Source organism: Diabrotica virgifera, chromosome 6 (genome assembly GCF_917563875.1).
Source record: "Diabrotica virgifera virgifera chromosome 6, PGI_DIABVI_V3a".
Lineage (NCBI taxonomy): Eukaryota > Metazoa > Arthropoda > Insecta > Coleoptera > Chrysomelidae > Diabrotica > Diabrotica virgifera.
The window spans coordinates 105,762,547-105,783,011 of NC_065448.1; the positions used below are offsets into that span (position 1 = coordinate 105,762,547).

The window sequence follows — 20,465 nt, forward strand, 5'->3', positions numbered from 1 at the left end:
AAAGTAGAAATATTGCTCATATATATATATATATATATATATATATATATATATATATATATATATATATATATACATCATGTTACCATTACTGCGTCCGTATAACAAAGCGATCTTATTGCGTCTCCTGGAAATACAAGGAAAATTGATAATTTTCCGACGAATATTGGTTTAAAATTTAATTTCAAATATGGAACTATACTTTGTTTTATTATATTTTAATTTTTTAAATATTCGAATTTTCGTTTATTTTAAACCATTATTGCATCTTTATAACAGGCGGCTTTGTTAACTCCGTATATACCTCCAACCATACACAGTTGCGTCCATTCAATGTTGCCAAACTGAAGGACGCACTAATATTTAGAAATACATTATACATAAAATGAAACAAAAAATATATTAAATTACCGGTATTTGAGCTTCGTAGCGAAATTGTAATACGAGTTGGAATTTTCGAACTGCTTGTTATATTCAATTATGATATCTATACAATTTTGATACAATTGTGATATCTACATATAAAAATGATCCTTATTTATTGAGAACGTATTAAGTAATATTTCATTTATTTATAGTTTTATATAGTAAACTCTCTCTTAACGGACACCTTTCTTCGCCGGACACCTCCTCTATACGGACGATTTTTAAAACAAAAATCATTCGGCGATATGTGAACCTGTACTCTTTAACTCCCTTCAACGGCCTGTGCAAATGCGGACAGCAAATGGAAAAATAAAAATTTGTATCCAAATATTTTACATTCTAATGTTATATAATAAAGCTACCTATACTAAATTTACAATCAATATGCAGTAGAATTAAACAAACCAAGACACGTTAAATTCTACTAGGAGCACTCCCGAATCATAATTTACAATGTATATACATTGTAAATCCCAAATCATGATTTCCAAAATTTATACATTGTAAATTATGATTCGGGAGTGCTCTTAGTATCATTTAACGTGTCTTGGTTTGTTTATTTCTACTGCATCTTGATTGTAAATTTAGTATAGATTTATTATTTCAAATCAATACAGATGTCCATGAGATGGGTGATATTTGATATAACTGTTTACGTTAGCGGCACCAAGTAATAAAAGTTTGATATTTCCACTTTACATTAACAAACTGTAAGCAAAGCAAGCAAAATAATACATTTACTAATGTCCTGTGTGTGACCGATGACGCGAATGCCGATGCCAGGAACATTAAATTTTATGATGAAGTTTTTGTATTTTGTCTAGAATACAATTTTAACGGAAATATCAGATGAAGCAAAATATTCAAAAACTCAACTTAATTTTTGTTACTTTCGGATTAAATTTCGTAATAGATTTTATCTGAATGTCGACCTATGTAAAATTAGTAAAACTGAAATAATTTTAGTTTTGAAGGTTTTGCAACGTAAATAATATGGCGTCCACCAAAAGGAAGTTTTTAGGTTTGAAAGAAAAAGTCGATATGGTTCATTATGCAGAGATGCATAAGTTAAGTGTTAGAAAGTTAGCAGAAAAATTTGGAATTGGAAAAACTCAAGCTAGTGAAATTTTGAAACATGTGATTAAATTAATTAATTTTCTGAGAGCGGAAACCTGGAAGCGAAAATAAAATTTTTGAAAACGTAGGGTGCTGCATGAGACCAAATTGTTTTCGTTTTCGATTGGTTTTGTAAAGTGAGGTCTAAAAATATTCCTGTTTGTGGTAAAATTATTCAAGAAAAAGCATTAGAAGTTGCAAAGGAACTAAGTCTCTATATTATGAAAGCTTCTGGCGGATGGCTCGAGAAATTTTGTAAGCGTCATAATATTTCCTTGAAATCCATATGTGCGTAAGCAGCTGCTGTAGATTTATTAGTGGTTTCTGACTGGAAAGAGAAACTGCTCGCTCTCTCTCCGCGAGACATTTTTAACGCAGATGAGACGGGATTATTTTTTAGAGCATTACCCAACAAAACTTATATGTACCTAAAAGGAGAAAGATGCACTGCAAATAAGGCTTCCAAAGAAAGAGTCACAATACTATTTTACATTAACATACTAGGGGACAAAGAAAGGCCACTCAGTAATTGGAAAAAGTAAAAAACCCCGTTGTTTCAAGGTTTCACACATAGAAAAATTACCTATCGAATGGTATAGCCATAAGAAGTCGTGGATGACAAGGGAAATCATGACAGACTGGCTAAATAAATTTGATAGAAGAATGCAGAGAGAAAATCGAAAAGTTCTTTTGTTTCTAGACAATGGTACGTCTCATCCACAACTTGTTTTATCCAATGTTAAAATAATATTTCTACCACCAAATACTACATCAGAATGCAACCCCTGGATCAAGGGATTATAAAATGTTTTAAAACATACTGCCGACAATTTTTGATTTGAAGGCTACTGTCGTCAATGGACGAATATGATTCTACAAAGGAGATTAAAAAGTCTATAAATATTACCAACTCCTTAATTTGGACCGTAAGTGCATGGAAGCAAGTGCAACCGAAAACAATTAATAATTGCATTTGTGTAATAAATTATTCTGAATTTTTCGAATTATACAGAAAAAAAATTGACGGACAAAAATATATAAGGCAGTAAAATTCCATGCTTCGGAAAGGGAGAACGGCTATTCATCTATGGGAAAAAATTTGATAGAAATGCTTTCATAGCGCAACAAAATTTTTATATATTTAGGTATATACATAGGTACTTCTTGTTGTGAACATTAACAATACAAAAATAAAATGCATAAATAGACCTAAACTTTTTTTTTCTGAACATATTTAGAAACAGGAACAATTTAATAATTTATTTGATAAGCAGTAATCAGATTGTAGGTATAATTATGAACAGAAGATAAAGTAATTTAAATGAGGTTCTTTCATTCCACCATACCTAACCTGAAGCTAAACTAAGGATTTTAAATAAATAGCCATAAAAAAAATTAAACATGACCACATATAAAATCACCCCCTGGGATGTCTTAGAAACCAAATGATATACAATATTAAACTCAACTCCACCATTTAAGGAAATACTAAAAAAATACTAAAGCAGATTTTAATTATTTTCTTACTTGTCTTTATATGCATTTTGTATAAAAAATTTGATTTTTAACCAATCTTTGTTGTATATTATTTTTTTAAACTTTTACTTAAACTCATCACACTCTAGTCTTTTAGGGGCTTTCTTTACTTTTATATAATTTTTAAAGTACTTTAATGTTACTTCCTTCTGTTCTTTAGTCCACGGGACGACTTTCCTAATAATTTTCTTTTTTAATTTGGGTGCAATTGTTTTAATTAGTGTATTATCTGCATTGCTATTACTGGTCGACATTTCGGTACCCTTGCTATTTACTAAATCATCCAACATATCATTTTCACCCTCATCACTGTCATGATAATTAAGTTCCAGAAGATTTTCTTCCGTATTGTCATCTCCTATGTCATCTATAGATTTTTCTTTGTATTGGTCTGCTCCGCCTTTTTCCATAACCATCAACAGCTTGGAGATTTTAGCTGTTGGGTAAACATCATCTGGGAGGCGATAGGAACTTCTATGAACACAGGATGTATGACCCAGAAAGGCTCTGTTCAAACATCAATGAAATATCGAATCAAATGAGCAATCTAATCAAAATTCTATCTACCATAACGAAAAAAGAGGTATTGAAGAAAAATACATGTTATGCCACCTCAAGTACCCAAACTGAAGAGCTTCAACATTTCGAAGAAAGTCCAGAGCAAAAGTCAAAAATTACAGAAGATAAGTGTCATTGTAGTTATTAGTAACTTGAGCACAATATACACCCCTATACAAGTGGTTCACTATATTAAAGAGAAGCTAGGTATCAAGGAATATATAAGACGTTATATCCTCCTTAAAGACGCTGACACAACAACTGGTTCTTCATTCAAAATAGGTATAAAATCTAGAACATCTATTAACCTATTACTTAATAAGGGCATTTGGCCACCTGGTGTAAACATTAAATGGTCTATCGAATCTTCGTATTTCGAACCAACGCTTTCATCTGGGTCACATAAAAATCCGAAGAATATCAGAATATTAGCCTGGAAAATTCAAATAGCAGTTTATGCAACAACAAAGATGAAGTTCAGAGCACAAACATACATACAGACAAACAGGCCATCGAAATTTGCAAAACTAAGAATCCGTTCCATACCCATTATAATTTCATTAAGAAAGATACTTTAGAACCATCTACTAATCTGGATCCATTGGCCCCACCAAGAGTTAGATTAACCAATAACTCTAATAGTCGATATCTGTTAGCCAGCTTAAGGGAACCGGATATTTTAAAGGCCATTAAACTTCATCTTGCTTTTCTACACGACCAACCTGCATTAGTATTTTATGATGGGTATACCAACACAAGTGTTAAACTGTTTCTGGCTTCCGAAGGACTTCCTACAAAGAGTGAAGATCTATGAAAAATTCTTCTAGATTTTAATGATGCTTATGGAATTGGTGCAGATGAGGTAGACGCTGATCTTGCTGCTTTTAGGTCTTTTCTAACTTCGTAAAGAATTATTCACCTGCAAAAATCAAGGGAATGTCACCGAAACTACTATTCTGCTGCCTCTCCAAGACGAAATTTTTAAACATCACGACGTGTTCTGAGGGACTAGAATCCTCAAATAATTTTAGTGATAACAAATTTAGCATTGTTCTGATTAATATTCGTTCTATAAAACTGATGAATTATTTCTGTTTCTAGAGGAATTAGGGTTTCCACCGATAGTTGCGGTTACTGGCACTGGCTTGAAGTCAACGAGCCTTTTTTTGTAGAAAAATATTCCACTATTGCTAGGTATGACCGTCTAAGTTCAGCTCATGGAGGCACCCAAATTCTTTCTACAAATAATGATTTTTCTCTGGTAACAAAATATCACTTTCTATTAAGTGAAGCATTCTTTGAGTTTTCCTTAGTTTACAGTAAGAATCTTAATCTTTATATTATTTGCATTTATAGATCACCTGACTCTTCCGTGGAACTATTATTTCAGAACCTGCTAAATTTGTTAGATGACCTGCCTCATAAAAGCAGAAAAATTCAATGCGGTGACTTTAATATTAATTATCCTGCTACTTGTGCTACACAAATATCCCTGGTCAACATATTTGAATCATGTGGTCTATCAATGCACATTAATTCTCCTACAAGGATTACAAAAACTTCATCTACCATAATTGATTATATTGCTCAGATTTCTCACCCGGTGATGTCTGCGCTACAACTGTTAATGCGGGACTATCTGATCATGAAGCGGTTTATACGAAGTTTATAACATCTTTAGCAAGTCCTCCTCGAAAACTCGACGTTAAGCAGGATTTTTCCGGTCGGAACTTTCGTAAATTCTAAAATTTATGCTTAACCTCTGAGTGGCATTTTCCTTCTACGGACGTCAATTATAATTTCAGTGATTTGTTGAATAAGATTGTCTGTATCTTCAATAAAGCATTTCCTTTAATCACAATTAAGCCAAAACATCGCAAACCCTGGACTACCAAAGGTGTCCGCATATCAGCCAAAAATATGCGTTCACTAGTCTACATCAAGAAATTTACTACCAACGTCTCTGTTACTGAATATATCACCAAGTACAGGGCAATCTATTTAAAACTTCTAAAATCAGCTAAAAAATTTTACTATCAAAATCGTCTCAGAAGCTCTAAAAGTGTTGTAAAAGAAACTTGGTCCATAATAAACGATCTTCGAAATAAAACTCACACAACTCAAACATTTTCCCTTCCAGACCCAGAAAATCTAAATGAATACTTTGTTAATGTGAGTAAAAATATAACATCAACTATTGTGTCATAACAAGATCCCATTTCCTATCTCCCTAATTCAAGAAAGGTTTCGAATTCATTCTTTATAAGACCGGTTGATAAATCTGAACTGATCCAAACAATCAATAGTATCAAAAGCAACTCTTCCTGTAGTACCGATGGACTATCCATAAAAATTTTCTCAAATCTCCCAGACAATGTGTTTGGAGTCCTCATCTCTCTAATTAATAATTCTTTTGAGAAAGGTAAATTTCCAGAGTGCCTAAAACGGCCATCATTATTCCTCTTCATAAGGATGGTGAAAAATCTAATGCCTGCAATTATAGACCTATTGCATTACTACCGGTACTCTCCAAAATTATTGAGAGATTCATAAAAGCCCGACTTATTTCCTTTCTCGTTGATAACAAGATTTTAACACAAAATCAGTTCGGCTTTTTAAATAATAAATGTACCATCGATGCCATGTTTTCTGTACTACATGAGGTTTATCAAGCATTAAACAATAATCTGCACACTGCCACTGTTTTTTTGTGATTATGTCAAAGCTTTTGATTGTGTAAATCACGACATTTTGATAAAAAAACTAGATTTCTATGGAATTCAAGGTATTTTTTTGAACTGGTTTCAATCTTACTTGGATAATAGGAAACAACGGGTTAGAGCAAATGATACAGACTCTAGTCTCAAAAATGTTGTATGTGGTTCACAAGGTTCATTATTGGGTCCTCTACTTTTCCTTATCTTTACTAATGACATCACTAGTTTAAAAAACGATGGAAAAGTTTTTCTTTTTGCTGACGATACCAGTATCTAAACCAGCAGTACCAGCTAAAAACTCAAATATCGCAACTCTTCATGCTACTATAACTTCTGATCTACTCACAATAAAATCCTGGTCCGATTCTAATTTACCATCTTTTAACGTAGATTAGTAGCATTATTCTATAAAGGAACTCTTCAACCCTTACCTCTTTATAACAGCCAGATCAGTATCGTTGATTCTGTAAAGTTTCTTGGTATTTTTTTAGATAGCAACCTTAAATGGTCCCTTCATATCGATGTGTTAAGCAAGAAACTATCCTCAGCTTGCTTTGCAATAAGATCTGTTTCGAAGGAAATGAATTTAGCCTCTTCCAAAATAACATACTTTTCATTGTTCGAGTCCCATCTTCGATATGGTCTGCCTTTTTGGGGTTCTGGTACAGCTGCCCAATCCGATGTTGTTTTGAAATTACAAAAAAGAGCAATAAGATATCTGTTTGGCCTCAGAAGAACAACACATTGCAGAAGCTACTTCAAAGGTCACAGGATTCTAACACTACCTTCTTTATATATTTTAGAAACTGTTTGCTTAATTCGTAAACATATACATGTCTTTCCAGCAAGACCTAGACATGACTATTCCACCAGAAATTCTACCTTTGACATCTATTTACCGATCCCGTCCAGTGAGTTAGTAAAGAAATCTATATTATATTCTGCAAAAAAACTATACAACCATCTCCCTCTGCAACTTAAAATGACAAAAGCCTATTTATCTGAAAGACCAATATTATTCAATAGCAGAGTTTCTTAACCAATAACTAAGAAATTACAGTATTCTTATGTATAAGTAGAATCTTAATTTATATTTGAGTGTCATATGCAGCAGCATAACTTATTAAATTTCTTAAGGTAGATTACGCAATTTGCATTTTTTTTTAATTTTGCAATATATTGTTCGGGTACTGATTTTTTTTTTCACTTTATTATGTTTAATTTATATTGACGATTTGTATAATTTTAATAAATTGTATTTATTATTGTTTTTATTTATGATTCTTGTAAGCTTTGTCTATAAAATTGTTAAATTGTTCATGACATCAAGGAATATTTCTATTCTATAACCTTGTTTTAGGCACTCATTTAATATTCGCTTCCCACGATTCATATTGATAGTAAACTGTTTTTAAGAAAACTATTTTCTTAAAAATCCACGTACAATACGGATCTCAAATATGTATATCTATTAAAGTAAAAATAGATAACAGAGTTGCCACATTTCGGAAGCAATAATATGCGTGCTTTGTCAAATGTATACTTGGAGTAGTATATTATCTTAGCGCCAACACGGAAAATCGATGAACTAACAATAAACTGGTTGCTAACATTATTGCGTCCTGATACAAAATTTAAATCATAAAATATATCTGTCATCTGATTATATGTTGCCAAATTGAAAATAAAAAGGAGAAGTTTGAATATTTTGTCAACTTACAGAGTAGCAATGATACTTGAAAAACGACAGGAACAACGAAAATTATGGCTTGACATTATTGCGTCCGATATACGGACGCAATAATTCGAAGGTATCAATAATGTACGTAATTGGGATGTTATCAGACGCAACAATGATAGAATGATGTATATATATATATATATATATATATATATATATATATATATATATATATATATATATATATATATATATAAACTTAAAAGTGACAAATGTAGAAGAATAACGTAAAGAATTTGAGTTTTTTCAAATTTAAGGATGAATATAGATTTTATCAATCACAAAAATCAATTAATGGACCCGGATAGCTCAGATAGTAGGATATCTGACTTCCACGCAGGTAAGCCAGGGAACGAATCCCAGTGCCAACTCATATATGACCAGTATCTCACTTGTGAGCCAGGGATCCCACTGCACATAATGGCAATTTAAATAGGTCTGTGAGGATAAAACTTAAATACCACTTGGTAGCAAACCGGTTAAAAAGGTCTACAGGCCCAAGTCGACTCAGACTGAATAAAATGAGTACCTATTGGGTAAAACTATGGGTAATAATAGGTGGTTGAAGCGTAGCACTGACCCTGTTGTCTTCCTTGTATACTGGAGGCCCTAGAGATAGCACACTATCCTGCTATAATTGCAAAGTCACGTTACCATAGAAAACTAAAGACTATTATAAAAATTAATTATAGTCGGTTCACTAAGCTCAGACACTATTAGTTAGTGATTTTAGTAAGTAATTTTGCCAATTTGGTAAAATTAGCAAAAAAATTATTACTAAATAGTTAATAATTACTAAATAGTTAGTAATTTTGCCAATTTTGGCAAAATTGACCAAAAACCAAAAAAATAACCTACTAAAATCACTAGCCAGTTGTGTCTGAGTTTAGCGAACCAACTATAACAAGAACCACTGTGCATCTGTACCTATATCCTGTTGTATTCAGATAGTAATTGTATTTTTTGTATATTAACCACTGAACTATTTAAAGCAATGAAATCAGTAAATAAAATTTAACTGATAGGCCAAATCAGAAATAAACCAAAAGAAAAATTCTACTGATAGCACTGTGAAGATCCTAATTAATTTTTCTTACTTCCTAGAGTAGCCAAATCAAAATGTGCCAGAATTTGTGCCTTAAAAGTAAAATTATATCTACTAGATGTATCCAAATATGTGAAAGTTAAAAACATTCTCATCTAATAACATATCTTCATAAAATTACAATAAAATACCACACATTTAGTAATATCTACCTACTCACCTTTGTGAATGTTTTTCTGTATCTTGGATTTTATCAACCCATTTTGGTATATATCGCATTTTGAATAAGTTTAGAACTACCTGTTTTCCATATTTTAATTACTTCATTGTTAAAATCAATGTATTATTAAAATTCTCCCACAGTATTTTCTACTGTTGACATCCTAGAGGGAAATTTTGTTGCTAGGTAACTGAATACTTTAATCCTTGTTTCAATACAAAACGAATAGTGAGAGTATTTTATTAAACTTTATAATCAACTTAAATCTGAAACAATTAGAATTACATGGTTAATAAGGCGCCCTTAAGACAAAAAGATTAAAAATATTTAAAAATGTAAAATTACATGTACCTATGCATAAATATACTACTTACCTCAGGTGATGATATTGCTAAAAAATCATTAATACTTTTGTATTTAATCTAGGGTTTAACAATTTTATCCTCTAAAACAATTCTTACAAAATTAAAAAGTCTTAAGAATTCTTTTGTTTGTATTTTTAAACAGGTGAATTAGCCGACAACTGGCGACAACCAATTAAATACCTTCAATCTACAACGACAGGTTGTTGTACTTACACCTGTCAACAGAGACACCTGTATGCGGTGTATCAAAAAGAAGAAAAGAGATAGAATATTTGAGAATTGAAGGATCTCTCAATGTTGCCACTGTTGCCAGTTTAATGCTTGTTTATTGTTTAGTTTTGTATGCAAAAGTTTCTTAAATAATTACACTTTTATAAAAAAGAACTTTTTTATAATACTTAAAACCTTTTTATTATTTATAGGCAAGAATATAAAATAATTTAGCGATAAACGATTTAACGATAACATGCCAAAATTCCAAAAATTACACTAATAAAAAAGTACTTTATATAATATCACGGTTTGGTTATTGTACATATAGGACACAACATGTTTGGAAAGAATAATTAACTTATAAAATATGATTTTTTAGTAGGTGTATTAACTGTTATTTATAATGATGATTCCAAAAATTACACTAGTATAAAATAGTATTTTTTATAATACCACGGTTGTTTAAAATGGTATAGGTATATAATTTTAAATATATAAACTTTTAATTATTTATTAAAAAAATTTAAAAAAGATACGCAACAGCCGGGTTCCAACTGGGGACCTCTCGATCTGCAGTCTAATGCCACTGAGGCAATAAAAATTTGTAGATATCGATTTATTAACGTACTTTAAAATATCATTGCATTAGTCACATTTTTAAAATAGTTTGAAAAAAAAATCGATTTATCCATACAGTGTGATTGGTCAGTGGGGTAAAGCTTTGTAAATCCGTTATAAGTAATAGATAGTAATAAAAGTTAATAACAAAAATTGTAGCCAACTTTGATTACAGTATGATAATCAGCAATCGTAAATTGTAAGTTTTAGACAATTATTCAGTTATTGCTTACTTAAAATTTGGAAAGATTTAGACCCCTAATTATTAATAATTTTGCTCTGAAAAATGATATTATCTCGAAAACTAATAAATTTACGCATAGGGAATGTTATACAAAAATTATAGTATGGTAAGGGTACTTTTCGATAATGATATAAAATACAGGGTGTTCTATTTAAATTGACTGAGAAAATAATGTACTTGCGTTTTGACTCACCCTGTATTCAATATAAAGAAAATTAGCAAAACAACCATTTTCGAAAATTTTAACAATAAATAAAAAATATGACGTCAATAAACCTTGTGCTTTCTTTTATTTATACAGGCAGTTAAACGTGTTACGATTTTCATATAAAATTGGTTATAACTTTGTAAATACCCCGTATAACATACCAAACCTTTATATTTTTGTAATCGAAAAGTTACGAAGATTTCGAATATAAAATAAAATACAGGGTGTTCTATTTAAAAAAACATAAGTTTGGTCTGCCACTATGTTATCGAACACCTTGTAACATTCTAACTAATTTTGTAATGTGAAGCTCAAAGTTCGCTACAATTTTTGTTAAGTTTTATCGCTATACATTACTATAACGGATCTACGGAGCTTCACCCCACTAATTATTAATCACCCTGTATAATAGCAGTAAACTATTGTATTGTTAGCTAGTTCTAAGCTATCCTGAAAATTTCAGGTGTCTAGGTAGCCTAGAACTATTTTTAAAATGGATTATAAAATTTGCGGAGTCCGTGACACCAACCAAGCCAAGTATATAAAAAGGTTTTAATATAAAGAAAAGAATATTATACTCATCATAAAAAATCTCTGTATCAATGTAAGCAAAAAAATCTCTTGGAATAGGTAATTATATAAATATAAATATAAATATAAATATAAATATAAATATAATATAAATATAAATATAAATATAAATATAAATATAAATATAAATATAAATATAAATATAAATATAAATATAAATATAAATATAAATATAAATATAAATATAAATATAAAATAAATATAAATATAAATATAAATATAAATATAAATATAAATATAAATATAATATAAATATAAATATAAATATAAATATAAATATAAATATAATATAAATATAAATATAAATATAAATATAAATATAAATATAAATATAAATATAAATATAAATATAAATATAAATATAAATATAAATATAAATATAATATAAATATAAATGTAAATATAAATGTAAATGTAAATGTAAATGTAAATGTAAATATAAATATAAATATAAATATAAATATAAATATAATATAAATATAAATATAAATATAAATATAAAATATAAATATAAATATAAATATAAATATAAATATAAATATAAATATAAATATAAATATAAATATAAATATAAATATAAATATAAATATAAATATAAATATAAATAAAATATAAATATAAATATAATATAAATATAAATATAAATATAAATATAAATATAAATATAAATATAAATATAAATATAAATATAAATATAAAATATAAATATAAATATAAATGTAAATATAAATATAAATATAAATATAAATATAAATATAAATATAAATATAAATATAAATATAAATATAAATATAAATATAAATATAAATATAAATATAAAGATAAATATAAAGATAAATATAAATATAAATATAAATATAAATATAAATATAAATATAAATATAAATATAAATATAAATATAAATATAAATATAAATATAAATATAAATATAAATATAAATATAAATATAAATATAAATATAAATATAAATATAAATATAAATATAAATATAAATATAAATATAAATATAAATATAAATATAAATATAAATATAAATATAAATATAAATATAAATATAAATATAAATATAAATATAAATATAAATATAAATATAAATATAAATATAAATATAAATATAAATATAAATATAAATATAAATATAAATATAAATATAAATATAAATATAAATATAAATATAAATATAAATATAAATATAAATATAAATATAAATATAAATATAAATATAAATATAAATATAAATATAAATATAAATATAAATATAAATATAAATATAAATATAATATAAATATAAATATAAATATAAATATAAATATAAATATAAATATAAATATAAATATAAATATAAATATAAATATAAATATAAATATAAATATAAATATAAATATAAATATAAATATAAATATAAATATAAATATAAATATAAATATAAATATAAATATAAATATAAATATAAATATAAATATAAATATAAATATAAATATAAATATAAATATAAATATAAATATAAATATAAATATAAATATAAATATAAATATAAATATAAATAAATATAAATATAAATATAAATGTAAATATAAATAAACAAATAAAAATAATAACAATAAAACGGTAAAATAACTATCCTGTAATCTGTTTATGTAAAAGGATCTCTTCCTACCCAACATAAAAAACTAGGTACTATAAAAGACTATCAAAAAATGAATTTTCTACTTTACACAAGTTTTACACAATCTCTATCAGAGGGTTTAAAAAATTGAAAAAATAATTAAACAAATGACAACCTGCTCTGTTAATAATGACAGCTCGACATCGATCTGGCATACTTCTTATCAAATTGTCAATGTCGTCTGGCTCAATTTGTTGCCATTGCTCTTGCATACAGTTTCGCAGTTCTTCCATTGTGTTGAACACTACATAAGTAGGTATAATCCTTACTGTTGTATATGTCTTTTTAGCATATCACATACGTGCTCGATGGGATTCAAGTCAGGTGATTGAGCAGGTCAGGCAATACCTGAAGATTGTTCTGCTGTAAAAATTTCTCACGGTTCTTGTAACATGCGGACATGTATTGTCGTGCATGAGCACCCAATTTTCTCCGAATTTTCCAGCATATGGACGAACAAATGTGTTCAAGAATATGATGTCTATATTCATTTGCTGTTAAAAATACTTCAATAAGAACGAGATCAGTTCGAAAACCTATTGAAACTCCACCCCAAACCATCAAAATTCCTCCTTGATATTTGATATTTTTTAACTTTTTGAACGGTTTGCAACCGAGATGCGTTGCCAGGTGTCCGCCACACCCTCGATAAATCTTCGTGAATTGGGTCATAAACCACATTATATTAAAGGAAATAATGTTTGCTCATTATCGTTCTTACCAAATTTGATGTTCTTCAGTCCATTCTATTCTCCTTGTGTGATTCCCACAGGATAATACCGTTGATTGAAAATAATACTGGAACTCTAATTGGACGTCTGGGGTGAAGATTACCCTCAGACAACCTGTTCCCGACAATTCGAGCAGAGACCTTAATGTCATGAATGTATTGAAGCTCATTTCTTAGCTGGTTAGCAGTAACATTAGGATTTCTTAATGCCTGACGGTGACGAAACCTGTCATGTACCGGTTGTGTTGCTCTTGTTGGAGCAGTGTGTATTTCCCTTACATCGCCAGTTTCTTGAAAATGCTGCCATAACGGTCCTACTAGGTCTGGATCCCGCGTATGAAAAAAAAGTTGATTAATAGCAAGCTGAAAATTTGTTAATAGCTTAAGGGTGTCTAGTCGAATAAACTTTGATATATGGGAACACTGGAACAGGGGCAGTTTTAATTGTGGAACAGGTTAAAAATTTGGAACGGTCACACCACGAAAACGGCACATTTATTTTGTCCGACAGAACAGACTTAAACTCTCCGAACAGAGATTAAACTCTCATGCAAAAATCAGACTGCTATTTATCATCTGCCATAATTCCTGTCATTTGACATATTGTACATGTTCCACTCATTAAAACGCCCATTTGGTGATAAATAGCAGTCTGATTTTGCATGAGAGTTTAATATCTGTTCGAAGAGTTTAAGTCTGTTCTGTCGGACAAAATACATGTGCCGTTTTCGTGGTCAGGCCGTTCCAAATTTTTAACCTGTTACACAATTAAAACTTCCCCTGTTCCAGTGTTACCATATATCCAAGTTTGTCCGACTAGACACCCTTAAGCTATTAACAAATTTTCAGCTTGCTATTAATCAACTTTGTTTTTCATACGCGGGATCCAGACCTATACAGTACTTTTGGTAGAAAGCACAGCTTCTGTAACGATCAAGATGATTTCTTTGCATACTAACATAGTTAAAGCATAATAACAAATTATAACTACACTTGCAGCAAAAATTGTACTGAATATTACTTTTAAGTTGAATAGATAATCGTCCAAAAAAATTTAACAGTTTTTTAAGATCAACAAAAACACAAACCGGTATAGTAAATTGTGATAAGATATTTACAACCAATAATAAACTTTTACTTTAACAGAAAAATGTTGCTCCTTGAAAGGATACGACTTCCTTTGTTCCTTTTCATTTCTCCTATACCATTTTGATGTGTGTATATGATAATCCCCTATTGCTCAATAAATTTTTAGCCTTTTTATTAATGGAATTAATGGAATGAATAAATGCACATTCTAAACCACGAAACCGGTCGCCCCATTTCATAGATATCAATAAAATATTTAATTTGTTTTCTACTCCAAACTTTTCTTTGAAAACATAGAATAGAAATAGAAACATATTTAGATTATAATGTAAGCCTGATTTGAAAATCAATTAATTCTTTATAAAAGGTAATTTAAAAATGTTTGATATGTAGTGTATACTACACTTAGACGTAATAAGAATAAAATAAATAATTTCACTTATTCCCCGTTAGAGGGCGTTCTAACCATACTGCGGTACAAATAGTTTATTTTATACCGAGAAACCACGGACGTGTTGGTGTAAATTTGTCTTCTGCAGAGCCCTCCTTGACACCGGTTAGACCTAGAAATAGTACTATCGGGGGATGGCAGGAGACAAATTTAAATCAAAACGAAACCGTAGATTTTCTATATTACTAATGCCATACTCTGTATTAGAGTACAAAGACTCGATTCATACAGGTTCTATGAACCGTTAATTGGAATATTTTCCTAACGGTGCCTTTTGGTATTGTCATACCTGGGTTAAACAGAGAACTTGAATCGAGTCGACATTCATTTCATAATAAGAATAGACTAGGTAAAGTACGAGTCGCTTTGTGCATCGGGGTGTAAAGGCCGCGTCTCACCATGAATAATTTGATCAAACAGTTTGAGCAAACTCCGGAAGTACGTCAAAGTGACGTCACAATTGCAGTTTTTTTGAAATTCTAAAAATCTGTGCTATCACTAGCAGTCTAGTTGTAACTTGTTTGTACTTTATTTAAAATTAAAATTTTTCATTATTATCCACAATGAACACTCAGGATGTGACGTCACTAACTGTCACTTTCAGTTTGCTCAAACCAGTTTGATCAAATTATTTGATGGTGGGACGCGGCCTTAACTCCAATATCAAGGACGTCATTGGTCAATATTCACTGTGAGTGGTCTAGCCATTTTTGTCTATCACATGCGCGGAATCTCGAGAAAAAGAGAGATAGATAGACCACCTACCGACTGGTAAGTACCGACTGTATATAGTCGGTATTGATAGTTTATTCTTATTACGTCTATGTACCATGCTGGGGTAAAATAAAACAGTTTCAGACGTCAGACCCTGGATAAATTTTAAGGTGTTCAAATTTTCTGCATCTTAAACTTAAGGACACATAAAGTGTTTTTACCTAAATTTTATCATAATTCAGAATGTATTTAGTAGGTAAACACATTACCGAATTTTTAAATTATTCGAAGTTATTGTTATGATTATTTTAGACACGTAATAAAATTATTTAATTATTTTTTGTAATTTCTACAAGATCGTGAACAGAAGAAAGCGATAGTTTCAGTTGAACCTAAATCTACAGAGAAAACTGCAAGTACAGAAAAGGATTTAACCGTGGAACCTGAAGTAAAAGTTGTCCTTCCTGCGACTCCTGGTCAGGAAGTTGCTACTACTACTGTTACTAATAGTACTACTACTACAGAGACTGGTCATTCCTTTACTTCGTTATGTTCCTTGTTTTGCGGAACAATATGCCAGAAAACTCCGTTGGCAGACTATTTTACACCTAAAACGAACGTAGCTCCATTAAGATCGGTTTTGGCTGGTATGTGGACTTGAAGGATCTGCATGAAAATTTTTGCATGATTGTTTTTAAGTTATACTTAGTTGTTATAAAAAATAATTTAAGCAGAGTAAAATATACCTATTGATAATATTGTCAGTTAGAATGGCTGAAGGGCTGTAAGAAGAACGCAAAACCAGTTATATTGAATTAACTTTCCAAACGGTTCCATAATTATTGGATCACCAATCTCAATTATATTTTTTTGAAATATAGACCTATCTTTCCAAAGTTTAGTTAGGCAGCTTATCGCATTTTTTAAATACCAATGTGTCTCCAAACTTTTGCTACACAGTTGCCTTCGTAAGTTATACTTACTAGATCTGATTGTAGTTGAAGCTATGTAATATTTGGTATGCCTGCAAGTGGTTACTCAGCTGACTAGTGTTGAATCTGTGTGCGTTTAACCGTCTTGTCCGGATTTTTGTCTTGTCTTTAGTAATTTTAAAACCAACATTAACGCTTCACATTAATTTAAAAGTTCCTAGATTGGGGAATTTCTTAGACTTGGAAACTATGCGTTTCGCATAGTTACCATGTCTACGATTTGTAACTATCGGACGTGATGATTTGTATCGACCGACAGGCCATCAATATCATCATATCAACACCATAGAAATTATAGCGATGGTTCCACAACCCGATTAGATCGTGGGGCCAGGGACAAGGGAAATGAAGCCAACTGCTTAACTTTTTTGTATTATGCTAATGTGAGTTCCACACTCTCGCCGAAGTCGATCGAGGTTCAACAAGTACGAGAGTGTAGATGGCCACCTTGTGTAACTTTGCCTCACTTCGTTCTACTTCCATTCTCTGTCGGTCTGGCGCGTCCGAGTCAAAGGGATCTTTGTCGGTATCGCACTTCCTCGCGAAGTAGAACGAGTGTGTAGAGAGGTACTTCGGACTTCGGTCAACTTTGGCGAAGTAACTTCGCCGAGAGTGTGGAGCCCACTTAAGTTTTAAATTGTTTTCGTTAAAAATTGATATTTATTTTTTTATGCTAAAGCACGATATTATAAATCTGAATGTTTTATATTGTACCTATTTTATAAAGTATATTTAATTTGCATGTGTTTGTAAATAAATAGCTGTAGTTTACATAGTTTATAATCGTTTAAACTGCACTGTAAGTATTTAATCAAACGTGATCGAACAATCACTAACGCTGATAGATAAAACTAAATAACAGAGAGACGGCATTATGTAGACACGGCGATAAGAAGAGCCAAATGCCAAATACAAGTCTTCCGTCATAGTACATTCTTTCACGGTTTTTGCTCTAAATTTTAAAGAACCGCTTGGATTGACATGAAATTTGGCATACGCATAGCTTATATGTCAAAGAAAAAAAGTGATATTGTGCCGATGTGTGCTTTTGTCCTGGGGGTGATTTTCACCCCCTTTCGGGGGTGAAAAATATAAGTCCAAAATAAGTCCGGAAATGGATAAACTGACTAATTTTAAGTAACTTTTGTTCTATAGTGCTTTTTCGCTAAGTCAACACTTTTCGAGTTATTTGCGAGTGAATATGTTTATTTTTTAACAAAATAACTACATTTTTAGACGGTTTTCGCAAATAACTCAAAAATTAAGTATTTTGTCGAAAAAAACGTTCTCAGCAAAAATATGGCCTGTAAAAAATTTTAAAAAATGGTGCACGTGTTAGGTATCTGGACCTCGTAAAACCAGAGTTATAGCCAATGAAAAATAGATTCATATTCACCAAATTTCAAATAGAATACTTCGAAGTGAAATATCCAAAAAATTAAGTACTTTTTGGGGAAAATCCATTATAACTTTTTTAAAGTTTTTAATTTTCTGTTTTTATAAAAAGTTTTTATCATTAAATTTAAGCAAGTTACGGTCAAAATAAAGTTGGTCCCTTTTGTTTTGGCAAAAAAAAAATCGGGAAGACCCCCCCGTAATTAGCAACTTAAATGAAATAAATCGTTACCGCTCCACAAATTATTTTACTTATGTTGTGTTTATATGATCTGTAAGTTTCATCGATTCAAAGTGCTTATTTTTGAAAAAATTTGATTTTAAATTGAAATTTTTAAAAATTTTAATTTTGAAAAATATGATTTTTTTCAAAATAACTTAAAAATTGTTAGAGATACCAAAAATCTCGAAAAACAAAAAAAGTCAGCATTGCTTTTCTGAATATCATGTATTTTTTTGTTTTTCTGCTAGACAAAAATTGGTTAAGATTCGGTGTTGCTAAATTTGCATACATTCGTGATCAGTGACTCGTTCAACCCCTTTTAACTACAGCCCTATCAAAAATAAGGACTTTGAACCGATGAAACTTACAGATCATATAAACAATACATACACGAGTCAAGAAACTTGTGAAGTCGTAACGATTGCGTTCATTTGAGATACTAATTAGGGGGTGATTTTCCCGATTTTTTTACCAAAAAAGGGACTATCGTTATTTTGAGCGTAACTTGTTTACTTTTGATGCCAGAAATTTCTTTTATGAAACAAAAATGAAGCTTTTTTTAAACACTTTAAATAAGTTGTAATAAGTTTTCCCCGAAATGAGCTTCATTTTTAGTTATTTCACGTTAAAGTATTCCATTTGGAATTTTACGAATATGAACCTATTTTTAATTAGCTATAATTCTGCTTCTACTAGGTATACAGACGTGATATATACACCATTTTTTAAAAATTTTTTACAGGCTATATTTTTGTTAAGAATGTTTTTTCGACAAAATACTTACTATTTGAGTTATTTGCAAAAAACCGTCTAAAAGCGTGGTTATTTTGTTGAAAAAATAAGCATATTCACTGGCAAATAACTCGAAAAATATTGACTTAGTGAAAAAACTCTATATAACAAAAGTTACTTAGAATTAGTCAGTTTATCCATTTCCTGACTTACTTTGGACGAATAGTTTTCACCTCCAAGAGGGGGTGAAAACCACCCCCGGGGCAAAAGCACAAATCGGCACAATATCACTTTTTTTCTTTGACTTGTTAGCTATGTGTATGCCCAAGTTGATGTCAATCCAAGCGGTTCTTTAAAATTTAGAGGTTTTGCAATATTTTACCTTTAAAGAACGGACTATCATTAGACTAAATAGAATGACAAAAATGAGATGAAATTGAATTTTGAGCGGAATTGAAATTTGAAAAGCGATATATTGGAGACGCCTTAGCAAGACGAAAACACATATTAGGTTCTATATACTTCCGGTTTCATGCCTGTCTGTCCGCGAGTATAACTTATACGTTATTAGAACTGATATAATGACAGATGAAACGTTGAGTGAGAGTTTATAACTCAAGGATGGTATTCAAGATAAGAAATTTAACCTCGAACTTCCGGCTCCAAAGTTGCAACTACAACTTGAGGAAGAACTATTTTAAAAGTCGCCGAAATAGTTTAAGCGATATATTACTCGACGCGCCTTAGCAAGATGAGAATAAATATATACCTCAAAAAGGTGTAACCGGAAGTGCCACATTATAGTCGCAGAAATAAATAGTCCTTATGATATATTAATCATGTTATTTTGGCCGAGAAGAATGAATGTAACGTA

At 29.8% G+C, this 20,465-nt stretch overlaps 2 protein-coding genes across 8 annotated transcripts in view; one reads left to right on the plus strand and one right to left on the minus strand.

Moving 5' to 3' along the window:
• LOC114330439 (intraflagellar transport protein 122 homolog) overlaps positions 1–9,940 on the minus strand; it is a 123,369-nt gene extending 113,429 nt beyond the window's left edge. For both annotated transcript variants that reach the window (XM_050652709.1, XM_050652708.1), the window contains exons 1-2: positions 9,734–9,940; positions 9,360–9,625 (exon numbers count right to left, since the gene is read on the minus strand). In XM_050652709.1, coding sequence (XP_050508666.1) covers positions 9,360–9,418 — 59 coding nt within the window. In that variant the 5' untranslated portion in view covers positions 9,419–9,625; positions 9,734–9,940. The remainder of the gene's footprint in view (positions 1–9,359; positions 9,626–9,733) is intronic.
• The window catches only part of LOC114330442 (calpain-B), a 510,388-nt gene that overhangs the window by 469,113 nt on the left and 20,810 nt on the right, over positions 1–20,465 (plus strand). For 5 of the 6 annotated variants that reach the window (XM_050652714.1, XM_050652713.1, XM_050652715.1 and 2 more), the window contains one exon: positions 16,606–16,896. The exons of the other annotated variant lie outside the window; for it this stretch is intronic. In XM_050652714.1, the coding sequence (XP_050508671.1) occupies positions 16,606–16,896 (291 nt within the window). The remainder of the gene's footprint in view (positions 1–16,605; positions 16,897–20,465) is intronic. 6 annotated transcript variants of the gene reach the window in all.